Raw genomic sequence first — 26,318 nt, 5'->3', positions numbered from 1 at the left:
ATGGGAAGGGGCTTGCGGCCGCGGGAGGCTCTGCGTCCGCCCGTGTCGCCCACGCGCGCTGATTGACTTCACCCAACCTCGTGAGGCCATCATGACTCATGAGGAATTTTATTTTAGTGGCGTCCAGCAGGCGAATCGTTCGCAGTCCGACGAGCATATTCCGGCCGACCGCCGTCCGCGAGAGATCTCCTCCTTCTAATTAAGCGGTGACGGCGATGGAGATGCCGACCTGAAGCACGCGCGGTATTTGGTCATATTGACTTTTATAACAGAACAGTAATCCAAACCCTTCATTTGTTTTTTTCGTCAGAAGAAGAAAAAGGAAATCTTTTGCCAAAAGAAAACCCACAACCGACTAGTTTGAAAAAAACGCACAAAGATTTGTTCACCTCTTTATCCTTTTGGTTCATACATACTCCCTATGTCCCTTATTATTTATCGTTTTGGGTGTGCGTGCCACAAATTTGACTCGATTTGTAGAAAATACGTGCAACATTTGTGTCTCCAAATAAATTTATTAAAAAACTAGATTAAAAGATCTATCTAATGGTATTAATTATGTATTATAAATGTTAATAATTTTTTATACAAAATTAATTAAATTTATTTCTCGGGAAGCGAGAATGACAGTTATTTAGGGACGGAGAGAGTAGTATTGATTGGGTAGTTGACATGTGAGGATCAAATATAGATGGAACTTCAAAAAATTACGTATAAGATACACACCCTACAACCGATTAGTTTCAATTAATTTGGTCATAGCATTTTTACAACCAAATCTGATCCAAGGTAAATCATAGTATAGTGATTGATGTTTACCTCTCTTTTGGACACTTCTGTTCTTGTTTCCTTTCCTGCATTTAGGGTTTGGGGTGAGCCTATTGAAGTAAGACGATCCACCAGCATGGACACGAGGGAGGGGCAGCGAGCCAATGGTGACACGATTGTCATGCCCATCGTCTTATGTGGCAAACATACATCTTTCATAAAGCTGTTTATTTTGTCGCAACTCTTGGAGATCTAAAAGATGATATTTTCTCTCAACAACGCTTGCTTTATGAGTGGAAACGCCCAATAATTTGACACTCTCTTGTTAGGATAGGCAGTAGGATACCGATTTATTCAACCGTGCTGTAATTAATAAGTGGCATCAATGTCTTCAATATTTTTTCTTATTATCTTATGTGGAATTAATTATACTAATGAGCTAATATGTCAAATATAAATCGAAATAAAGTCGATGATCTCATGCTCGTTTTGGTTCAAAATATATGCCATCAAATGATTCTTCCTTCCAAGCTTTTTAAACATTGACTGACCATACAAAAATACATAGACGAACAAAGTAATGAAAGTATCACCAGATTCAACATAAAAAATAGTTCTAAAATAGAAAATTGTCTTTTTTAGAAATTCATACTTCTAATGAAAATTTTAATCCTATAGACCCTGTTGATGTCGTAAGGTAAATGTATTTTAAATCGTACCGAATTCAAATAAATGGACCATGATCAACTGAATTTTTACCGGGAATGGAAAGGAGACAAACACAAGAGAGGGGCCAAAAGAGCAAAGGAGGGGGAAAATGAAAAAAAAAAACTGGATCCCTCTCCCTTGCACAGTAGCAGCTGCCAGCCCTGCCCCCACCAAGCCCCTCACCGAACCCCGTCCCCGTTTCGCCTCCTCCGCCCAAATCCCCAAATCGCCGCCTCCGATCCGCCGCCGTCCTCGATCCGCCGGAGCCGTTGACCCGCCCAGAATGGCCTCCGGGCCGCCCTCGCCGTCCGGCAAGCCCTACTCCCGCAAATCCCACGCCAGCTCCAAGGCCCCCAGCGTCCCCTCCTTCGACGCCCACACCAACGGCCCGCTCCTCCCCAGCGTCACCTTCTCGCTGCCCTCCACGCCCGCCTCCCGCCGGGAGCTCCGCCGCCGCCTCTCTGCCGAACTCGCCCAGGTGCGCGCCGCCTCCAAGCGACTCAACTCCCTCCAGGCTCCGGCCCCCTCCTCCGCGCTCTCCGCCACCGACCCCTCCACGCCGCTCCCCCCGCAGCAGCCGGCGTCCAAGCACAAGTCCAAGAAGGGCGGGGGAGCCCCGCAGCCGCAGCCGCACCTCTCGGCGGAGGCGCGGCGCAAGCTCTACGCTCCCGTGTTCAAGAGCTGCTCCGCGCTGCTCTCCAGGCTGATGAAGCACAAGCACAGCTGGGTGTTCAACAAGCCGGTAGATGCGAGCGCGCTTGGCCTGCATGACTACCATACCATCATCACCAAGCCCATGGACCTAGGCACAGTCAAATCAAAGCTAGCGGCTGGACACTACAAGTCACCACGGGAATTCGCCGGGGATGTGCGTCTCACGTTCCAGAACGCCATGACGTACAACCCCAAGGGGCAGGACGTGCACTTCATGGCCGAGCAGCTGCTGAACATGTTTGAGGAGAAGTGGCCGGAGATTGAAGCTGAGGTTGCGCAGCTATCACCACAGCCTCCTACACCATCATCGGCTGCACCCAGGAAGCCAAAGGAGATAGACAATTCTAGGGTGCTAGAGAGGTCGGATTCGACCGTCCATGCTGCCGGGGTGGAAGCTGCACCGAAGCCGCACACTGGCAGACCCCCGGTTTTAAAGAAGCCCAAGGCAAGGGAGCCAAATAAGAGGGATATGACCTTCTGGGAGAAGCAGCGGCTTAGCAATAACCTCCAGGATTTGCCACCGGAGAAGCTAGACAATGTTGTTCAGATCATAAAGAAGAGGAACCTGTCACTCAGCCAGCATGATGATGAGATTGAGGTTGATATTGATAGCTTTGATGTTGAAACATTATGGGAGCTTGATAGATTTGTGACAAACTATAAGAAGAGTATAACTAAGAATAAGCGGAAGGCTGAGCTTTCCGCAGTAAGGCCAGATGAGGCTGAGGCTGAGGCTGAGGCTGCGGCTGCGGCTGCGGCTGGGGCTGGGGCTGAGCCTGATCAGGAGCTGGAGAAGATAGAGCACGCAAAGCAGGATGAGGCAGATCAGGATCAGATTCCTGCAGTACAAGAACCGGTATGATTGTGGTTGGTAGTATTGGTGCCTGCACTAAATTTTAGGTAATGTTTTCCAAATAGTTCTTATTATTGTCTTGCTGTTACAGATTCCAGAACCAGAAGCAGGTGATGTTGAACCACCAAAGGAAAATGCAGCAGGTATGTGGGATCTGTCTTTAGAGTACTCTGTAACTGCTATATTCGTCCTTTTCTGTTTTAGAAAAGAACAAATGTATCACTATAATTATGCTTTTAATGCAAAAGAACCAACTAAGTCCACTCAACTACAGATGACAATGAGAGATATGTGGGTGAATCATCACCAGGTCATTTGGAAGAACCAAAGGGAGAGACTGTTGGTAGATCAAGTAGTTCTGGAAGCTCTAGCAGTGACTCTGGCTCGTCCTCTAGTGGTAAATGTTCCCTTATTTTGTAGATATTATCGCAAAAAAAATCTCCTTTATAAAGGTTAGGTTGGAAGTATTTATACATGAATTTAACTTGACAAGCATGTGCAGATACGGACACAGATAGTTCATCAGCAGATGGCTCTGATGCTGCACAGTCACCCAGAACGTAGCATCTATAGGCCAGGTATATCCTACATTAACCCAGCGATCATTTGCATTTAATGTCCAATAACTTTGGTAAATTTTTCAAATTCAACAAACTTTTTTGGAGCTGCAAATCACTAGAACTACCAAGTGTATAGAGAAAGTTCATGTTCTCTGTGAACTAGTTAATTAGTTATTGCTTTTGCTAGAAAGCTTCTGGATGGATAGTTCTCATCTAACTTACAGAGGATGCTAATTTTGCTGATTGATAAGCTCACATGAGCAAGCCAGAATTCATCTATCTGGGTCATGTATTGTACTTTGCTCAGCCATCAATCTTAATATTTTATCTTTTCCGATCTGCATAAGCTTTGGAAAATGAAATTCCGAAGACCAGTGTGATATCTTATGCCTCTGTATAGTTGAATGTTCTGTTGGCGAAATGCAAACTATTGGCTTCATCCTATAGTTCTTTGCACAGAACATGGTAACAAATAAATGTGTAAGCTTTGTGGTGAGCTTCTTGGTTGTTGTACTAGGAACACCAGAATAAGTAGCTTCCTTTATTGGCTTGTAAGCAGAATCAATTAGGGTTTAATTGCTGATAATCTGCGATGTTGATCTACTGATTTTTAAGTTTTGTGAGTCATTCACATGATTTAAGTCGGAAAGGCTTTTATTATTGTGATCTTAAAACAACACATAGTAGTAATTTTTCCAGCTTAGAAGAGAGTACGCATGGTGGTTAAGACACATTTTTTAGGTAAGCATTAGAGATGTTCCCTAGATAAATTGTAAATGGTTGACAAAGTGTTCGCATCAATGTTATAGCACATGCATTTTTTTTTTCCTGCATAGTCCGAAACAGTGGAATCTTTGTGCTTATCTTCTTGCATATTTAATGTCACATACTGATACGTGATTTGGCACATTGCAGCATACATGCGAATTTAACGTTATACTGTTAATCTGTAATATATTTGCTTAGTCTACTGTTCTGAACCTAACTTTTCTTTGGCAACTCAAAAATGTTTTACAACGATGAACTTCTGTACTTGTTTCTGATACTACTATATCTTAAAATTCATACTTCATTCATTTAGGTACACCTAGATACAACTGTACTTTGAAACTATATTATCACCTTATGTATGATTTGTTTTTTTTGGTACAATTTTTCTCTATTTTGTCGCGAGCACTGAGTACTCTAGGGTCTAGCCCTTCACTTCATCTTAAGCTGACAGTTAGCAGATTTATAATCCAAACTGATTTGATCTCTTTACCTTTTCTTCTTGTTATAGCCAGTTTCATTGTTTCATGTCTCTCCAGGGTTAAAAAAACCGGCCGGAACCGGTCCGGTTACCGCGGTTACCGGTCTAACCGGCCCGGACCGGTTCCGGTTCCGCCCGGTTTCAAACCGGCCCAAATTCAAATTTTAAATTTGAATTCCAAAAAATGGAAAAATCTCAAAAAATTCCTAAAAATACTTCAAGGTGCAACGAATCTAATGGTGTCAAATTTTCTCAAAAATTCGTTCATTTAGTATAGTTTGCGGGGAGTTGAAGTTAAATCAAAAAAGAAAAAGAAAAAAATGGGCCGGCCCATTAAGGCCCACCAGGCAAACCGGTCAAACCGGCCGGTAAACCGGTAAAACCGGCCGGTAAACCGGTCAAACCGGCCGGTAAACCGGTTGCACGGGAGCTTTTGAATTTGGATTCGAATTCAAACCGGTCAAACCGACCGGTAAACCGGTAAAACCGGCCGGTAAACCGGTCAAACCGGCCGGTAAACCGGTCGGAACCGGTTGCACGGGAGTTTTTGAATTTATTTGAATTTGGATTTGAATTCAACCGGTTTTCACCGGTTACCGGTCCAACCGGTCCGGTAAACCGGAACCGGTGGCCGGCGGTTTGGGTTAACCGGTCGGGATAAAAAACCCTGTGTCTCTCTGCCTCTATGTGGCCTTAGTTTTCTCTATATCACCAAACTTATAAAAAAATCCTTGCTAGGAATTAATGTATCATGGATTTGCACGGCAAACTAGTATAAAAGGTCCTTTTTTAGGAGTACTATATCTGTTATGGACGGGGATGTTGGAGGGAGGAGGATGACGGAGATTGTACTCGTGAGAGGTGGAGGGACGTGGCCCTGGACCCTTCGGCCGCCGCCTCGACGCCGTCGGCGGCGGCGCGGCAGCCGGAGGGCAGGGCTGCTCCCTTGTACGTAGGAGAAACGGTATTTGGGATATGACTCGATTGATAAAGATCCCTAGTTACAAGCTAAAGACTATATATAAGCTAGCACAAGCGCTGCTTCTATGTAACCAACTCAAACTCCTAAATCTTATCTCTTGACACAATCCAACTAAAAAGGAAACAAACTCCTGAAGTTTAGCCACTTTGATTGGCTAACTGCTCCCCGTCCGGCGCGGCTGGTGGCGCCTGTGCCTTCTTCTTGCGCCTCACGTACACCTTGCCGTGCATAACATATATCATGGAATTGACTAGAGTCCCTCAGAATTTTAGCAACAGAGCGATCAATTGTATAGCTTCTGATTGTTGGAGCACTCTGGTCTAGTTGTTTGTTAGGCCAATTCTAACTATATTGGGAATACTGAGAGGAAGCTATTCATATCGTAGTTGTGGCTTCCATGTAATAGGCTTGCTCCGTACCCTTTCCCATTTTCATCATCTGTCTACATGTTTTTCTAGACCTTTTTAAGGAGGGGGGGGGGTGGAGATTTCAGCTGGCTGGTTGAAATGGCGGCAAGTTTCTGACATCCTTTGTGACAAGAGGGTGCCACAAAAGCTAAAAGGCAAATTCTATAGGACAGCAATTCGTCCGGCGATGTTATACGGTGTTGAATGTTGGCCTACAAAAAGACGACATGTCCAGCAACTGAGTGTAGCAAAGATGCAGATGTTGCGGTGGTTTTGCGGGCACACAAGGAGGGATGGAGTCCGGAACGAAGTTATTCGGGATAGGGTCGGGGTGGCACCAATTGAGGAGAAACTTATCCAGCATCGGCTGAGATGGTTTGGACATGTCCAACGAAGGCATCCTGAAGCGCTGGTGCGTAATGGGGTTCTTGAGCGGGTCGATAATGTAAAGAGGGGTAGAGGTAGATCTAAACTGACGTGGGATGAGTCGGTTAAGATAAGAGAGACCTTAAGGATTGAAATATCTTTAAAGAGATAGCTTTGGATAGGAGCGCTTGGAGACTAGCTATCAATGTGCCTGAACTTTGAACTTATTTCTTTCGGGTTTCATCTCTAGCCTACCCCAACTTGCTTGGGAAAAAAAGGCTATGTTGTTGTTGTTGTTTGGGGGGGGGGGGGTTATTGTGCCCAGTGCTGATCCGAGCCCGTTGAGATTATTTCTCTAATGCCTTTTTCCATCACCAGAAAGCTTTTGCAGTCCTGATAAATTTTTTTCTATCATATAGGCCACATTGTAAATGTGGTATTAGGCCTTATTTGCTCCTCTTTGTTTTTGTACTTTACCTTTTCTTGGGCTTGCAGAGGTACTTGATTGCCTTATCCTGTTCTTTTCTCAACCTTAGGGGGCTTAGATCCTCCCTCCAGAGCCTTGGTGGATTAGAACAAGGTAGCAATTTTTGTTGTTGGCTAGTTTGTTATGCACAATAGGATGCAGATCTGAAACCAAATGTTCCGTAGGTTGCTTGATTTGATACATTACAGGTTGAACTAAGTTTAAGTGCTGGAATTTCTTTTTTTTTCCCTACTTACTAGTACTGTCGCAAGGCTTAAGCTTATGCCTTGCTTGCTCACTTTTTTGTTATTTGTAGTGATTATTTGAGGTAGTTTTTTTCATCCAGTAAAGCTGTTTCACTACTCATTCTGCGTAAGAGTTTATTGCTCATAAAGCAAGAGTTAGTTATGCTTTTAAGCAAATCGTGGTAGGGAAATGCTGATGCTTCCAGTCTACCTGCTTTTGAAATAATGCATTTAACTTTTGATTGAAGCCACCAACTATGGGAAATAGTAAATTGACTAATTAATAACTAATTTCGTGATCGCACAATTGTGAATCTGACATGTCCAATTTCCTTGTGTGCAGATGTTAATGCGAGATTGGAAAGGCCATAACTCCTTAGTTCACCAAAGATTTTAGCGTGAAATTGTCAGCGAGGTTGTTGTAAATTTTGCTTGTTTAGGAACCCTAACCAATGCCATCTGTCATGCTGTTGTTGTTTTGGTCTCAAAGTGGATGCCTGGAATGGCCCATGCCCGATTCATCTGTACCACAATTTGCAGTCATGTACTTATTGTAGAGTGCTGCGTTTACCTAGTCGTCGAGCTGGAAGCTACCTCACATTGGATAGGAAGAAACCTGCAAACTGGGGCAAGTAAACACAAGCGGTGAGGTGAAGACCAGGAACCTGGAGGCCTCGCCCTGTTGTAATACTGTACAATTGTTATAGTTGTGTAGCACATGTGTTTGAGCTGGACTACCCATCTCTCAGTATTGGAGAAAAGCTCCACTGTGACTGGTAAGGAAACAAGTCCAGGAGACCTGAACCCCAAGCTTCATCGACGAGACGCCCTCCAGAATGCAAATGCTTCTGCGCTAGCAGCCTGTTCTTGTTGGATTTCCCTGCTCTGCCGCATTGCCGGCAGTCTTTCAACGGTGCAGCTGAATCTGTTTGTCCGATGACGGTTGATGGAGGACCTGAGCATCTGTTGCTCGGAATGGTGATCTACCCTGTGTTGCTAGAAGAGTATTCCAGTATGAACTGAATGGATTCGTATGAAATTCTCACTTTCAAAGCAGGTCGGAGTGTTATATTTATATTTAGTCCCCACGAAAATTTACCAGAATTGGACTGTGGCCTGTGAAATTTCCTCGAGCAGGCCGCGGGCCGCGGTGCACCATCGTTTATCTCAGAAGATCGGCGAGGGCTCTCTCCATTGCTGCTTCGGCGAACGAATCGCGTTATCCCGGGAGGTCAGAAACAAGCCGGCTCCAGCCACCAAATGCTCCCGCTCCGCCGCCTACCGCCGCTCCCACTGCCACGCGGCCCCGCACCCCGCCGCCTCCTGTCAGTCGCCGCCGCCGCCGCCGCCTCGCCGCTCCCATGGCCGGGCCTGCACGCCTGGCGCGGGGCGCCACCCAGCGACCTACGCACGTGGGGGCCCAACGGCCCCTGCGCCTCCGACGCCGACGAGGCGGCGGGGGCCCCGCCCGAAGCTGACACCGGCGGCTCGTCGCTGGCTGAGTTGGGGGCCGTGGTGCTGTCCACCGCCGACCCCCTCGCCAAGGCGCGGCTCACGCACGCCGCCTTCTCTCGGTGGGCCGCAGGGTTGCCGGTCGGCCAGGCTGCAGCCCCCGAACACCCCGCCAGGCCTGACAAGCCCCTCGTGGTAAGTGCTCTGCTTGACTGCTTCCCCCCTGGTTTTGGCATTTCGTCGAGCAGGAGGTGGTTGGCCAGTCTGTGGTGTTCTTACTCCCGTGTGCAGGTGACGCAGAAGGAGATCGTCACCCACAAGGAGATGGGGGTGCCGCTCAACGCGTACATGCTGCACAACCTGGCGCACGTCGAGCTCAACGCCATCGACCTCGCCTGGGACACCGTCGTGCGGTTCGCGCCGCTCAGGGACATGCTGGGGGATGGTTTCTTCGCGGATTTCGCTCGTGTGGCCGATGACGAGAGCCGCCACTTTCGGTGGTACTCGCAGCGGCTAGCTGAGTTTGGGTTCAGGTTAGTGGCGCAAAAAATGCAGGACTAGCTACCTACAGTACTTCTCTGATTCCATTGTACAATAATTATGGTTCTTAGGGCGGTAAGGCGATGTGTGGCGACTCACAACCGCCCAGCCGCCTAAGCAGGCTAAGACGAGGCCTTAGCCCAAAACAAGGAAGCGCCTTGTCGCCTAGGCGACGCCATGAGAATCATGACAATAATCATTTTGTTCGTTTGGCTATGGCTGGTAGCTAGTGCTTATTTGTTACGAGAGAAAAGTTTTGCTAACTGGCTGGTGCTGATTTGACATGAAAAAAAAACACTGCTGGCTGATTAGTTGACAAGCCAAACGAACAGAGTGAATTTATAAGTGTCTGTATCTTGTGTTCATGTGTCACTAGTCGGACCGTCATAGTTGAAAAATCATATGCCCACCAATAATATTTGCCTTAGGCCTGGTTTGGTTTTTAAGTAGCTGTCATATCAAATGTTGGGATATCAATTCGTCGGATGTTAACTTAATATAAAACTAATTGCATAAGTTACAATTAGGGCTCTAGAGTCTAGACGAATCTATTTAGTATAATTAATGCACGATTAGCGGATAACTACTGTAGCAATTAGTGGGCAGATTATTGACTAATTAAGCTTAATAGATTCGTTTTGTGATTAAGTCACGACTTCTGAAATTAGTTTGGTACTAAGTCAATGTTTGGTACTCCTAATTATTGTTTAAATATGCGATGTGACGGGATTTATATCTGAAACTGAAAAAAACCAAACCTGACCTTAGTTTTACATGTACTGTGACTTTTTAATGAGCGGTGCCACATTGCTCTAACATGTCATGTGGGGACGCACGTATGGCCGGCGCAAGAAGGACCAGGGAGGTGTCCAGGCTCAGGACTAGTTAGAGATATTTTAGAGATTTGTTTTGTTAGCTGCTCGTCGGAACGGGTCCTCGTTCACCTGCTCACAGCACTGCTCGTCAACGGGTTCTCCTTCGTTCACTCCGAGGTCTACAGCGCACACAACAGGCACACAATCAAAACACAGAAAATAAAGATTTGTCGTCGAGCTCGAAACGGAAACACATGAAATATAGAGCATAGAGTAGTATATTTGGGTGTGCTTCTAATGGCATGGTCAAAACTAAGTTAAGAGAGGCGTGGTAAAATTTTAGGTTAACCCGGGGTCATTTGGCGCATGAAATGATAGGTCAAAGGAGTGTTCAGGGCCTAAACAGGGGTCCAGGGACCTAATTGTAATTAAGACTAAGTAGGCAGGGGCTTGGTTTATATTTTAGAAACTTCCTGGGTCAATCTAAAAAGGTCAGGGACTTATTTATAAATGTTTTCATGAGGTGGGGGTCTGATTTTAAAATAAGATAAAGGACATGGTTTCTTTTGCAAAAATAACAAGGAGTGAGGGGTTTCTTTTCTGAATCAAGGGAAAGGGAGGGGGGTTTTGGGCTAAATGGCCCGTTCTTCCTCCTCTCTCCACGGGAGAACAGGGGAGGGGCCGAGCGGCGCCGGCGGCGACCGATTCGGGCGCTCTGCGCCTCGGCGGCGGCCCGGGGTAGAGGGGAAAGGAGGAGGGGGGCTCCGCGGGGTTGATTCCCGGCCTCACCTTGTGCCGGGGTGGGGCGTGGCGGCCCGGCTACGGTGGCCAGCAACGGCGGGGGTGTGTGAGCGGCGGCAGCGGTGCAGGGTTGCGGAGAGAGGGCGTGGGGTGGCGGCGCGGTTCGAGGTGGCGGGTGTGGTGCTCGGGAGGGGCTCTGCGGGCTCTTTTATAGGCGGCCAAGGCGGTGGCGGGGTGCTGGCCGGCGGCAAGCTTGGAGGCGGGTTTAACGGCGTGGGCGGCGAGGCTCTGTGCGGCCGTCAACGGGGTGGCGCGTACGGCGATGCGACGGCTCGGCCAGCGGTGCTGTGCTTCGTCAATGGCGCCAGTGGGAAGGCGAGGTGACGCGAAGCGGAGACCACCGCAGGCGGCACTGTGCCACGGTCGCCGGCGCTGTGCGCCGGGGCGACGGCACGCGCGTGCGGGTCAGGGCCTCGGCCGTCGATGGGACGCGTCGTGGGCAGGTGCGAGCGGGGCCGGACAGCGGGGCGCTGCGCGGACCGGGGGACACGGCGCGTACTGGTGCGGCCAGGCGGCCGTGGCGTGGCGGGCGCGGTCGGCGCGCCGTGCGCGCGGGTGCCTGCGGAGGGGAGCCCGGAGCGCGGGATAGGGAGCGGGGCGGTGGCGAGCGGCGCGGCGCTCGGGCTGGTGCACCGAGCAGCTGCTGCGCGCGCGCGCGCGAGGGGGAGCGGGGCAGGGCAGGCCGGGCGGCGCACGGGAGCAGAGAGGGAGGAGGCCGAGTGCGCGGGGTAGGAGGAGAGAGGGAAAGGGAAGGAGAGGGAAAGGAAAAGAAAATGGGAAAAAGAAAAGAAAAGAAAAAGGAAAAAGGAGGGGAGAGAAATAAAGAGAGAAAGAGAAAGAGGGGCGGGCGCGTCGGCGCCGATCGCGGCCGCGGTCGGCCACGCGTGGCGCCCGGGCGCGCGGGTCGAGGGGAAACAGGGTGCTGGATACGGGTGTCGGGTCTTTGGGGAATCGAAAGATCTGGCGGAACAGGGAAGTTCCCGGAAAAACTGGGGTTAGGGTTTCAAGGAGGGATCTCGAGCTCAACGACAAAGCAAAATTTTAGCGCATGATTTATTTTAGTAAATTTTCGGGATGTTATAAACCTACCCCACTTAAAATGAATCTCGTCCTCGAGATTCGATTGGTTCCTAAATAGGTGGGGAAATTCCTTTTTCAGAGCATCTTCGCGTTCCCACGTAGCTTCTTTTACTCCGTGTCTGCTCCACTGAACTCTGCAAATTCGTACTTCAGAGTTTCTGGTCCTCCTGGTGACGGTGTCTAGAATCTTGACCGGTATTTCCTGATATCGCAGGTCTGGCTGCAGATCTATTGTTTCAACCGGCACATGCTCCACTTCGGGCATCCTCAAACACCTTCTCAACTGCGAGACATGGAACACTGGGTGGATATCCAACATTTCTTCCGGTAGCTCCAAACGGTATGCTACTGCTCCAACTTTCTTCAGAATTCGGTATGGTCCAATATACCGAGGGGCCAATTTTCCTTGTACCTGAAATCTCCGGGTTCCTCGGATGGGTGATACCTTGAGATACGCGAAATCTCCTGGGTTGAAACTTATTTCCCGTCTTTTCTTGTCCGCATAGCTCTTCTGTCGGGACTGGGCTGCTTTTAGCTTTTCTCGAATCTCGGCGACTCTTTCCTCTGCTTCCTTTATGAGTGCGGGGCCGACTAGGGCACGTTCTCCAACTTCTGACCACATCAGAGGGGTTCTGCATTTTCTTCCGTAGAGAGCTTCAAACGGTGACATGCCCAAGCTTGCTTGGTATCCGTTGTTGTATGAGAACTCGGCATAAGGTAAGCTTTGTTCCCAATCCTTGCCATAAGTGAGGACACACGCTCTTAGCATATCTTCCATAATCTGATTCACCCTTTCCGTCTGACCATCCGTCTGCGGATGATAAGCGGAACTAAAGTCTAGCTTGGTGCCCATGGCTTTATGCAAACTCTTCCAAAATCTTAAGGTGAACTGGGTCCCTCTATCTGAAACGATTCGGCTGGGCACACCATGCAATTTCACTATGTTCTCTATATAGAGCTTAGCTAGCTTCTCCCCGTCATAGTTGGTCCGTACGGGTATGAAGTGAGCTGATTTAGTAAGGCGATCCACTATTACCCATATGGAGTCATGTCCTTTCTGGTCTGGGCAAGCCCACTACAAAATCCATTCCTACTTCATCCCATTTCCAAACCGGAATGGGTAGGGGTTGCAACAATCCTGCCGGCTTCTGGTGTTCAGCTTTGATTCTCTGGCAAGTATCGCAATGGGCGACAAATCGTGCAATATCTGCCTTCATCCCATCCCACCAATATTTCTGTCTTAGGTCCATATACATCTTGGTGGATCCTGGGTGGATGGAGTAGGCCGAGTTATGGGCTTCGTCCATGATTATCTGTCTGAAGTCTCCCTTCTGGGGCACACAAATCCTATCTTTATACCATAACGTTCCCTTATCATCCACTCTAAAGTCTTGTGCCTTATTTTCTCCGGTCTGTCTCCGGATCTCCATCAGTCCCTTGTCCGATCTCTGGGCTTTCCTGATTCTTTCTTCTAGAGAGGATTGAACGTTCAACACTTGGCTGGAGCCTCGAGGGACAATATGCACGTTTAATCGTGCCATTTCCTCTTGTAAATGGTCATTCTTGGGCCCGTAGGATTTCCGACTTAGGGCATCGGCTACTACATTGGCTTTACCTGGGTGATAATGAATTTCCAAATTATAATCCTTGACTAATTCCAGCCATCTTCTTTGTCTCAAGTTCAAGTCTGGCTGGGTGAAGATATACTTCAGACTTTTATGGTCGGTAAAGATTTCGCACTTATTTCCAATCAAATAATGCCTCCAAATCTTAAGGGCGTGCACTACGGCTGCAAGTTCTAAATCATGGGTTGGGTAGTTCTGCTCATGAGACCTGAGCTGACGGGAAGCATATGCAACGACTTTCCCATCTTGCATTAGTACACAACCCAATCCTTGTCGGGACGCATCACAATAGATGACAAAATCCCGATGAATATCCGGCAGGGTTAGCACTGGGGCTGTTGTCAATTTCCGCTTCAACTCCTGGAAGCTCCTTTCACACGACTCCGTCCAGGTGAACTTCTTCTCTTTCTTGAGCAGTTCAGTCATGGGCCGGGCTATCTTAGAAAATCCCTCAATGAATCTCCGATAATACCCAGCCAATCCGAGGAAACTTCTGATCTCACTGACATTAGTTGGTTGCTGTCAATTGGAGACTACTTCGACCTTCTCGGGATCCACTGCTACTCCTTCCGCGGTCAAGATATGACCAAGGAAAGCTACTTTCTCCAGCCAGAACTCACACTTGCTGAATTTGGCGTATAGCCTATGCATTCTCAGCTTCTCTAGAACTACCCTCAGGTGTTGCTCGTGCTCCTGAATACTCTTTGAGTAAATAAGTATGTCGTCAATGAAGACTACGACAAACTTATCTAGCTCGTCCATAAACACTTTGTTCATGAGGTTCATGAAATAGGCAGGTGCATTTGTCAGTCCAAAAGACATCACCGTAAACTCAAACTGACCATACCTGGTGACAAAAGCTGTTTTCGGGATGTCGCTTTCCCTGATCTTGAGCTGAAAATATCCGGACCTGAGATCAATCTTTGAGAAGTACTTGGCTCCTTTTAATTGATCGAAAAGGTCATCGATCCTAGGAAGGGGGTACTTGTTCTTGATGGTGACTTCGTTTAGTGCCCGGTAATCTACACACAACCTCATACTTCCGTCCTTCTTTTTGACAAATAGAACCGGGGCTCCCCAAGGAAACGAACTGGGCCTGATGAAGCCAATCCGTTGTAACTCCTCTAGTTGTTTCTTTAACTCTGCCAACTCAGAGGCTGCCATCCTATAGGGTCTTTTGGCTATGGGGGCGGTTCCAGGAACAAGATCAATGACAAATTCTATGTCCCTATCTGGTGGCATACCGGGAAGTTCTTCGGGAAAGACATCGGGGTACTCATTCACTACTGGGACTTCTTCCAAGGACTTGGCTTCCATGCTAAACACCATCGGGTTTGCTCCACTTTCCCGGGTATGACAGGTCACTCGGACTCCCTCTGGGTTTGTTAGATGTACTACCTTATCCGTACAACCTATGAGGCCATTGTGTTTGCTCAGCCAATCCATTCCAAGGATCACATCTATCCCTTCTGACTTAAGTACTACTAGATCTGCTAAAAACTCTACCCCACTTAAATTGATCCTTACCCGCAGACAACCCAGTTGACACCTGATGTCTCCTCCGGGCGTCCGGGTTAATAGGGGTGTTTTTAGTAGTACTGTAGGTATTTTATGTTTCCCCACAAAACTTGAGGATATGAATGAGTGTGATGCTCCAGAATTGAACAGTATTGTTGCAAGAGTTGAGCTAACTAGGTACTCACCGAGTACTACTCCCTGGGCTCCTTGAGCTTCCTGTGCGTCGATGTGGTTGACGCGGGCTCGTCCAAAAGATTGCTGGGGCTGCCTCTGCTGGTTGTTGTTGTTGTTGCTGTTGCCTCGGAGGGGCACTCGGTTGGCACCGGTTAGAACTGGCTTAGGTCCGTTCACTGTGTTAGAGAAAGCCGAAGTAGCAGGCTTGTTCTTGGCATAGGGGCAGTCGGCGATGAAGTGACCCGTCTCACGGCAGTTGAAGCAGGCTCTCATGTTGCTGTTGTTGTTGGTGACCTGGCTCGCATTATTCTGTGAGGCCCTCATGGTGTTCTGGCTTCTGGGCTGTGTGTTAGGGGCCCGTGGTCCTGTCACTTGAGACTGAGTTTTGTACTGCATTGGGGCTTGGGACCTTGGTGCGTTGTAGCTGAGACTTCTGGTCTTCTGAAAACGATCCTGTTGGCGAGACTTACTCTCCAGGAACTTGCGCTTGTTCTCTTTCATTTCATCAATCTTAGCCTTCTCGGTGAGGATTGCCTTGTTCATCAAGGTGTTGAAATCAGGATAGATCTGAGGAGTGAGCAGGGTCCTGAGTTCTGGGTTTAGTCCCTTCTTGAACATGTCCTGCTTCTTCTCGTCGTCGTTCACTTCATCTGGCGCATATCGAGACAGCTCCATAAACTGGTGAGTATATTCTTCCACCGACATACTCCCCTGCTGAAGTGCGCGGAACTCATCTGCCTTGCGCTTCATGGTGGCCGAGGCGATGTGATAACGGCGGAACTCCCTCACGAATTCATTCCAGGTGATGGTGGAGGCATCTCTGGCAGCAGCGCAGTAATTCTCCCACCAGGCTAAGGCAGTCCCGGTGAGTTGATGTGCAGCCAGAAGAACTTTATCTCGATCCTGGCACCCAAATGGCTCGAGCTTCCTCTGGATCACGCGGAGCCAGTCATCTGCATCCAAGGGGTTGCAGGATCCGGCAAAAGTGGGTGGCTTGGCCCTCAGAAAAGCTGTCAGCTTGTCATTAAAGGTCTTCTCTCGTGGCTGCCTGTTCACTAGAGCATTGGCCAGTGTCTCCAGTATGAGAGTCTGGTTATGGATTACTTGTGCTAGGTCCACGAAAGGTGGTGGTGGTGGTGGTGGCAGCTGTGCACCATGATTTTCTCCTCTGCCCTGACTCACTTCTTGTTCTTCCTGAGGATGGTTTTGCCCGTCAGGGTGTACTCCTGCATCAGCAGCTGCAGGGTTCCTGACGCGGGAGGCCCTTGTGATGCTTCGGGAAACCATCTGCAGAACGAGTGGATTGGGACTAAGATTAGGTGATGTTTAAGTTGTTTAAGTCGTATTTTTAAAAAGGCAGTATCTATTTACTGCCGGCAAGCACACAATCAACAAGCAATCATCACAAACAACAAGCACAAGCAACTTTATTACTGCAGGGGGGGTACAACACGGGGACACGACTAGAACGCGTACTACACGTCCGGGTACACAACTTCAAAAGAAAAGGGGGCACAGATCTCCTTCGGACCACATGGCTTCATTCCTTGTCGGTTGCTCGCGCTTCAGGCAGACTCATTGGCTTGTGTGAGTTCCTCCCTCGGAAGGGAACTCACGTCCTCCGGGGAAATGAGTGGTCCTGGCTCGCCGTCCTCTAGACCTCCGTTTTCCCGGGGTTGTGTCACGGCTTCTCTTGCGGTGGCGGCCGTAGACCTTCCAGGATTCTCGGGTGGGGCTAGTGGGTTTCCAACGAGTGGTCCCCATCCTATGACGGGCGTTCCGAGCAGAACATGGTCTTCTCCTATTGCCGGGACTGGGGTTCCACTACTAGCCCATTCTTGCATACGCCGGTCTCGGGCTTGCCTGAGGCTCTCCTGAGCAACTGCTTCACTGCTGACCGCTGCTGCGGCTCTTGCCTCGGCTTGGACTGCTCGGATCTGCTGCAGTCTTAGCGCGAGCTCTGCTTGCTCGGCTCGATGGGTCTGTTCCCTCAGCAAGTTGGCTTGCTCGTCAAAGATCTGATCCAAGGAGGCTAGGTAGGTAGCTACTTGGTACAGGAGGACTTCTTCATGACGGCGCCGTTCCAGGCTTCTCATTCGAGCTTCCCAAACTGGTGTCCTGATGGCTGGTGGGAAGAACCTCATTGGTGTGGGGGTGAGGTGTCCTTCGAAAATCCGGCACAGATAACGAAGTGCTTTTCTGACGGCTAGGGGATAGGTGTCCTGGTGCCTAAACCCTGTAGCAGTCACTCGCCATGACTGGATGTCGGGGGTAGCGGTTACTTCTGGCGACGACTAGGATCACCCGGCAGCGGAGAGTGCCATGATGCTCGTACTCTCTGCTGTAGTATCTTGGGCGTTCCGTGACTCCAAGACTTTCCAGGGCGTTGATCAAGAGGCTGGGGAAACCAGGTGCAGCTTGGCAGTCGCCCTGGGTCCATCCTTCCTCAGCCATCTGAAAATAAAGATATGGTGAAAAACTTGCACAATTATTTGAGGTACACAAAGGGGTAGATGGTTTTTATTTATGGCATCATGGGGGGTACAACTTCATGGGTACATGATTATTATTAAAGGTTCTAGCTTGGAGACAACTCCTATCATGGAGACTCTTCCTCGATCCTAAGAGGGCGCTTCTTCAGTGGGAGATACTGATCCATCATGTCATCCTCGGTCTGAGTTCCTTTATCCCAGTGGGTTTCTTCAGGTTCTTCTTCTTCAGTTTGAGTTCCAACATCCCAATGGGTTTCCATGGGCTCTTCCTCTTCGGCCTGAATGCCTACATCCCATTGAGCCTCTTCGGGTTCTTCTTCTGCGTCTTCTTCTATCCATCCGCCTATTCCCCAGCGAGCCTCGTACCTCCGCATACGAGCTTGAAGAGCGGCTAGCGAGTCCTCGGCGCGTGCGGCTCTTGCCCGCTGTTCTTCCAGTTCTTCCTCTTTTTCATCCATTTGGACTTGGAGGGCGGCTAGGGAATACTCGGCATGTACGGTCCTCGACCGTTGTTCATCCAGCTCCTGGGTTGCCTTTTCTGCTCTGTGGACTTGCTGCTTCAGTTGTGCTGCTTGCTCGCGATAGAGCTCATCCAGGCCGGTGAGATAGATAGATAGGTGAGAGACCGTGTCTTCCAGGTCTTCTTCTTCTCTTCCAAGTCCTCTCATCCTGGCAATCCATGTGCGTCCTCTTCCTTCAGTCGGCGGGAAAAATCCCATAGGAGTCCGCTGGAGGTGATGTCTGTAGATCATTCGGAGCCGTCGCAGGGCCTTACGGGCGGCTTTCCGATAGGTATCCGGGAAACGGAATCCAGTGGTGGAGATGAACCAAGGGTCCACATCAGGGTAGCGGGTGCTTCTCGCTATGAAGATCATCAGGTCACACCGAGAGTGCCCTTGGAGTCGTACTCCCGGTAAAGAAACTCTGGCGGATCCACAACTCCAATAGGTTCCAGGCTGAGTATCAACAACTTAGGAAGGCCGGGCTCTGCGAAACAGATTCCGCCGTTCCATCCATCGTCAGCCATCTGGAACAGGGCAAGAACCAAAGGTAAGCGTTTGTGTGAGGAAAGGATAGAGAAGTCCTGCGGTGATTGGTCCTGAAAACGGGTTTCGCTCCTAGGGTCGCGTCCTACGGCCAACCTACGGCTCTGATACCACCTGAAGCGTCCCCTCATAAGAGAAGACTTAAATGTGATACAAAGCACCAGTCCCAGGAGGCTGATGCCACATTTATTACATCAGATGGTTCAAAACCGTACAAACCTTGGAGGACACTCGATACAGATGATAATAATAATTAACCAGGCTACGACATAACACCAGACCGCAAACCACATAGGGTCTACTACGGGCTCAGAGTACTGTGACAGCGGAGGCATCTCAACAGGGCCGGTTCCACAGGCAAGGTTGGGTGTAGAACGATAACCCTACTCGGCGTCGTCTGGTACGAAGTCCGGGTCTTCTTCTGTAAAAAGTAAGAGTGGGGTGAGTACAAACGTACTCAGCAAGTCCAACCACACCCACGGAGGGGGTTATAACAGAATAATATGCATAGGTAAATCAAGGATAAGGTTACAGTTTAATTTGCAGAAAAACGACATTTTATGCAGGGGTTTATTTTACGAAAAACCTTTTAGAAATCAGTTTTTGCAGTAACACAGAGTTCAGGTTTTAAAACTGCTACCGGACTCCCCGTCCGTCGTAGCACACGGCACAACTGCCGGAACCAATTCCAAAACAACTCACACCAGCCCATCCCAAAGAAACACTAGTTATGTGACCACACCATAACTCGCCCAATACCGTGAGCACGGACTATTCGAATAGATTCTTAACTCTGCAGAGGTGTGCAACTTTACCCACAAGTAGGATACCACAACTCGAACACCGTCGTGTCGGTGTAGATCCCAACATAGCCATTACCCACCATAGTTAAGCCTGACTAGCCATCACGGGATGCACCAAGGGGTCATTGACCATTCACTTAGGTATAACCGGGCATAAGTCACTCGGGGCTTATCCCTTTTCCTTAGTTACCCATTGCTCTCAGCTCTCCTGATGGCTATCACACCAACTAGTGGGATTTATGCTACGCTGTTGCCCATTCAACGGTCGAGTGGTTTGCACGATAGTGGAGTTAGGTGAGATGACACACCAACTCGGTCCTTAGACACGACAAGATGGATATCTCCCTTCTTTGCCCTGCCACACAGGCATAAGCACACCAATCGGCAATTCACACAGAAATACCGTCCACCCCGTCCATACTCAGCTTTCGAAAATCCACATTTTATCCCTTCCCACACACACACATTTTCTTTAACAAATAAAACATATTATGAGTAAAGTCCTAAGCGTTCTAGTGTCGATTAACGTCCAAGCAAAATCAGACATTAATCTAGGTGGTCAAGGAATGGTCATCACAAATCAAGGGGTGGCTATCCAACCATGTTTTCATGCAAGCAAAAACATATGCAGTTTTATAAAGCAGGCCATTGGATTGTATTTAAAAAAAAATTAGGACAGAAACATGCATCAAAGGATGGGATTGAACTTGCCGTCTTCGTAGCCTTCGGGGAGGTCTTGTCCTTCGGGCTCGGGGTCGCGGAACGGGTCCTCGTTCACCTGCTCACAGCACTGCTCGTCAACGGGTTCTCCTTCGTTCACTCCGAGGTCTACAGCGCACACAACAGGCACACAATCAAAACACAGAAAATAAAGATTTGTCGTCGAGCTCGAAACGGAAACACATGAAATATAGAGCATAGAGTAGTATATTTGGGTGTGTTTCTAATGGCATGGTCAAAACTAAGTTAAGAGAGGCGTGGTAAAATTTTAGGTTAACCCGGGGTCATTTGGCGCATGAAATGATAGGTCAAAGGAGTGTTCAGGGCCTAAACAGGGGTCCAGGGACCTAATTGTAATTAAGACTAAGTAGGCAGGGGCTTGGTTTATATTTTAGAAACTTCCTGGGTCAATCTAAAAAGGTCAGGGACTTATTTATAAATGTTTTCATGAGGTGGGGGTCTGATTTTAAAATAAGATAAAGGACAGGGTTTCTTTTGCAAAAATAACAAGGAGTGAGGGGTTTCTTTTCTGAATCAAGGGAAAGGGAGGGGGGTTTTGGGCTAAATGGCCCGTTCTTCCTCCTCTCTCCACGGGAGAACAGGGGAGGGGCCGAGCGGCGCCGGCGGCGACCGATTCGGGCGCTCTGCGCCTCGGCGGCGGCCCGGGGTAGAGGGGAAAGGAGGAGGGGGCTCCGCGGGGTTGATTCCCGGCCTCACCTTGTGCCGAGGTGGGGCGTGGCGGCCCGGCTACGGTGGCCAGCAACGGCGGGGGTGTGTGAGCGGCGGCGGCGGTGCAGGGTTGCGGAGAGAGGGCGTGGGGTGGCGGCGCGGTTCGAGGTGGCGGGTGTGGTGCTCGGGAGGGGCTCTGCGGGCTCTTTTATAGGCGGCCAAGGCGGTGGCGGGGTGCTGGCCGGCGGCAAGCTTGCAGGCGGGTTTAATGGCGTGGGCGGCGAGGCTCTGTGTGGCCGTCAATGGGGTGGCGCGTACGGCGATGCGACGGCTCGGCCAGCGGCGCTGTGCTTCGTCAATGGCGCCAGTGGGAAGGCGAGGTGACGCGAAGCGGAGACCACCGCAGGCGGCACTGTGCCACGGTCGCCGGCGCTGTGCGCCGGGGCGACGGCACGCGCGTGCGGGTCAGGGCCTCGGCCGTCGACGGGACGCGTCGTGGGCAGGTGCGAGCGGGGCCGGACAGCGGGGCACTGCGCGGACCGGGGGGCACGGCGCGTACTGGTGCGGTCAGGCGGCCGTGGCGTGGCGGGCGCGGTCGGCGCGCCGTGCGCGCGAGTGCCTGCGGAGGGGAGCCCGGAGCGCGGGATAGGGAGCGGGGCGGTGGCGAGCGGCGCGGCGCTCGGGCTGGTGCGCCGAGCAGCTGCTGCGCGCGCGCGCGAGGGGGAGCGGGGCAGGGCAGGCCGGGCGGCGCACGGGAGCAGAGAGGGAGGAGGCCGAGTGCGCGGGGTAGGAGGAGAGAGGGAAAGGGAAGGAGAGGGAAAGGAAAAGAAAATGGGAAAAAGAAAAGAAAAGAAAAGGAAAAAGGAGGGGAGAGAAATAAAGAGAGAAAGAGAAAGAGGGGCGGGCGCGTCGGCGCCGATCGCGGCCGCGGTCGGCCACGCGTGGCGCCCGGGCGCGCGGGTCGAGGGGAAACAGGGTGCTGGATACGGGTGTCGGGTCTTTGGGGAATCGAAAGATCTGGCGGAACAGGGAAGTTCCCGGAAAAACTGGGGATAGGGTTTCAAGGAGGGATCTCGAGCTCAACGACAAAGCAAAATTTTAGCGCATGATTTATTTTAGTAAATTTTCGGGATGTTACAGCAGAGCCTCAGGGGCTTCCTCCGCGTCGGCATCTCTCGCACCGCATTCGCCTCAAGCCCGGAGTGAGCGCCGTCGCGGTCCGGTCCTACCGTTATGCACACACGCAGAAGGATGAATTGGAGCGCCAGTGCGACGAGATGCTGCGCCAGGGGGTCATCCGTCCCAGCTCGTCGGCCTTCTCCTCGCCTGCCCTGCTGATTTGCAAGCCGGACGGAACGTGGCGATTCTGCGTCGACTACCGTGCCCTCAACGACGCGACGATCAAAGACAAGTTTCCCATCCCTGTGGTGGAGGAACTTTTGGACGAGCTGCGCGGCGCCAAGTTCTTCACCAAGCTCGACATGCGTTCCGGCTACCATCAAGTGCTGATGTTCGTGGATGATGTGGAGAAGATGGCGTTCCGCACACATCAAGGCTTGTTCGAGTTCCTCGTCATGCCGTTCGGCCTCACGAACGCCCCCGCCACGTTCTAAGCCTTGATGAACGACGTTCTGCTGCCCTACTTGCGCCGGTTTGTCCTCGTCTTTTTCGACGACATTCTGATATATAGTTCTTCGTGGACGGACCATCTCCGCCACGTGCGCATGGTGCTTCGCACGTTGCAGGATCACCAGCTCTTCCTCAAGCGGTCCAAGTGCGTGTTCGGCCGGTCGTCCGTGGCCTACCTTGGTCACGTCATCTCCGAGGAGGGTGTCGCCGTGGACAAGCAGAAAGTCCAGGCGGTCCTGGATTGGCCGGTTCCCAAGTCGGCACGGGCGGTGCGCGGCTTCCTGGGGCTGCCCGGGTACTATCGCCGCTTCATCCGCGACTTCGGCGTCATCGCGGCCCCGCTCACCGCCCTCCTCAAGGAGGGTTTCCGGTGGAATGAAGACGCGGAACGCGCGTTCCGGGCACTGCAGCAGGCCCTCACGACGGCGCCGGTCCTCCAGCTGCCGGATTTCGATCGGGAGTTCGTCGTCGAGTGCGACGCGTCGGGCTCCGGGTACAGCGCTGTTCTTCACCAAGGCGCGGGGCCTCTCGCCTTCTTCAGCAAGCCCATCGCGCCGCGTCACGCCAATCTAGCAGCCTATGAACGCGAGCTCATCGGGCTCGTTCAGGCGGTGCGCTATTGGAGGCCGTACTTGTGGGGGAGGCGCTTCGTCGTTCGCACTAATCATCGCAGCCTAAGGTTCATCCTCAACCAGCGACTGACGACGATACCGCAGCATCAGTGGGCTAGCAAGCTCATCGGCTTCGACTTCGTAGTGGAGTACAAGCTGGGCGCACTCAATGTCGTGGCAGACGCCTTGTCACGTCGCGACGAGTGCTTGGGGGACGCCATGGCAATTTCGGGGCCGCAGTTTGCCCTGTTTGATGAGGTGCGACAGGAGATCAATGGCGACTCGTCCCTCTCCGAGCTCCGTGATGCCATCCGTGGAGGCGCCAAGTTGGAGGCATGGTCAGTGGTGGATGGACTGATTCTCTACAATGGCAGGGTTTATATCTCGTCAGCCTCCGCTCTGGGGCCGGCCATTCTGGAGCTCGTTCACGGCGCGGGACATGAGGGAGTGCACAAGACTTTGCACCGGCTGCGTGCAGACTTTCACTTTCCCAAGGATCGGGTAGCGGTGCAGAACTTCGTCAGGTCGTGTGCAGTGTGCCAAAGGAACAAAAGTGAACACTTGCATCCTGGGGGTTGCTCAAGCCGTTCCACGGAGATCCTCCGGAACAAGCGCCGGTGTTGCCTCCTATTCAGCATGGGCGTGTGGTGGTCGAGCTTGCAGAGGTGTTGTGTGGGCGCTTGGCCCGTGGGCGTCGGGACTCGGGAGCTTCTGGTGCGGTAGAAAGGGGCGCCTACGTCCGAGACGTCTTGGGTGGAGCTTGAGGAGTTCAAGACACAGTTTCCGGCGTTCCAGCTCGAGGACGAGCTGCTTCTCCAGGGAGGGAGAGATGTCATGTAGGGACGCACGTATGGCCGGCGCAAGAAGGACTAGGGAGGCGTCCAGGCTCAGGACTAGTTAGAGATATTTTAGAGATTTGTTTTGTTAGCTTGGGAGATACGTTTGCTTAGAGATTTGTTAGGAAAGTTTGTTCAGTTTTGGCGTCATATAAGCCAAGTCATAGGGATCAGGAAGTTAGGCTTTAGATTGTATCTATCTGTAAGCCGCCGCCCTGCCTCCCTGGTGCGACGTCGAGCCACCACGGCTCCGCCGCGCCAGCGAGGTCCAGGACCGCGTCCTGCTACTTCATTCAAATACAATCTACGTCGTAATCCTTCCTCCAATTCCATCGTCCGTGACATAACATGTCATTGTACATCTGTGGACAGTTATGGTGATATGCCGGTTCACAATCTTCTTTGGAGGGAGTGTGCAAAGTAGTCAAGCGATGTTTCTGCACGATTGGCATTGATTCCTTTGGTTCAGGTGCCACATCAATACTGCTTCCTTCCTTGTGATGCTTGTCCTAATAAATACTGCTAGGTTCCATGCTTTTTGGTGATAAAGCTTGCTCAAAAACTTTATCTTGTTACAATTGACCAATAAGTTGATTATTAGATCCTTGATAGGAAGCTAGAGGCCTTGATGCTGGACCAAGATTAGTCCAAAGGTTGTTTGGTTTTGGGGATCATCGATCAGCAGACATTGTGGCAAGAGTAGCAGAGGAAGAGCTTGCACATGTTTCTGTAGGTTTATATTGGTTTCTGAAAGTATGCCAAATGATGGGACGTGAACCTGGTGATACTTTTAAAGGTTTGCCTCGCCTAATCGTCTAGAGTATTATATATGCCTATACAAAGTTATGTTGTCTAATGCAATATTGACATTAACATTACAGATTTAATAAAGGAGTATGGTGTTGTATTGAAGGGCCCATTTAACTATCCGGCTCGTGATGAAGCTTGTATACCACGAGAATGGTAGGTCCTGACCTAGCAGTGTATATCCACAAACATTTGACAGCTATAAGGTTAACATTGACATTTTCCAGGTATGATGAGAAGTTTAAACAGGAATCTGCACAAAAACTTGCGGAGGTGAGAGACTGATTAGTATTTTTTTTAAGCTGATGTTTTGCAATGAACTGCTTGAACTAATACATGTCCTTGACAGGTGCATGATAGACTAGCTTGTATTGTTGAGATGGAGAAAGAGAATGCAAGTTTGAATGGCTAAGTGCCACTTGATGTACATGAGAGACTTGGTAGGCACTCTACTATTTTTTTTACTGTGCGTAAAGTTACTCCTCTTGAACTCTGAAAAGCTATTTTGTTTGTATTTCATATAAATTGTCAACAACCATATTTTTCTTTTCAGTTTGAGAGTAACCTCAGATAATATAACGGTGTGAATACTAAATATTTTTTTAAACAAAACGTGGATGAATGTATGCCCCCCCCCTCTGGTGGTGGTGGTGCACGTCCACTCCAACAATATATCTATCTTTTTTGGCTACAGTATTTGGTATGCTTTGTCCTGATAATGCCTACTAGAAAGCTACTCCCACCATCCTAAAAAGATGCAACTTGTTCTCGAGAAATCAGACAATTTTAAATTTAACTAAATTTATACGAAAATTTAGTAACATTATGTCTCCAAATAGATTTAATATGGAAATATATTACAATATTTAATCTAACGATATTTTAATACTATTTTGTATAAATTTAATTTAATTTAAAATTATTTGATTCCCGGTAAAGCGAGATTTGCTTTTTTTTTCGGAGGGAGTAGCATAGATCAAATTGAGAATATGGCCCACATAGATTTAGTCGGTCTTGGAATTGCTCGGCCTAGATACTTCTAGTGTCACAGTACTGATATTTGCGGAGGGGAAAAATGAATGAAGACGGAAAAGGACAAAAGGATGCTTATCCGTGAAAAGGGCAGCATGCCTTTCGGACAAAAGTCTATATGGGGCCCACACCCACGGAGCACTTGCCCCCAAGCACCCATTCACGGTCTCCTCAAACCGCGTTATTGCTATCTCCACCTGTACGAAGAACACACACAAAAATATCACTTGATCAAAAAAAAAAAAAGAACACACACACAAACACTTGTTGACTTCTCCAGTTCTCCTACAGTAGAGCGCCCCGAAAAAGGCATGCTAATAGTATAAGACGAAGTTGATATTAGTCCAAAA

General features: G+C 49.8%; 1 protein-coding gene and 1 pseudogene across 2 annotated transcripts; both read left to right on the top strand.

Moving 5' to 3' along the window:
* The first annotated feature begins 1,614 nt into the window (after positions 1 to 1,614).
* LOC120672521 (transcription factor GTE4-like) lies at positions 1,615 to 8,055 on the top strand. Of its 2 annotated transcripts, none has more exons than XM_039952957.1 (5): positions 1,615 to 3,046; positions 3,135 to 3,186; positions 3,354 to 3,440; positions 3,546 to 3,621; positions 7,662 to 8,055. In XM_039952957.1, exons 1-4 carry the CDS (start codon positions 1,760 to 1,762, stop codon positions 3,605 to 3,607), a joined length of 1,488 nt encoding a protein of 495 aa, XP_039808891.1. In that variant the 5' UTR covers positions 1,615 to 1,759; the 3' UTR covers positions 3,608 to 3,621; positions 7,662 to 8,055. The 2 variants fall into 2 exon arrangements, with proteins under 2 accessions (XP_039808891.1, XP_039808890.1); XM_039952956.1 differs by having other exon boundaries at positions 1,621 to 3,046; positions 3,318 to 3,440.
* Positions 8,056 to 8,451: 396 nt separating this feature from the next.
* Positions 8,452 to 25,381, top strand: LOC120672522 (annotated as a pseudogene).
* The last annotated feature ends 937 nt before the right edge of the window (positions 25,382 to 26,318 follow it).

This window comes from Panicum virgatum, chromosome 5N (assembly GCF_016808335.1).
Source record: "Panicum virgatum strain AP13 chromosome 5N, P.virgatum_v5, whole genome shotgun sequence".
Classification (NCBI taxonomy): Eukaryota; Viridiplantae; Streptophyta; class Magnoliopsida; order Poales; family Poaceae; genus Panicum; species Panicum virgatum.
This window is presented reverse-complemented; position numbering and strand designations above follow the sequence as displayed.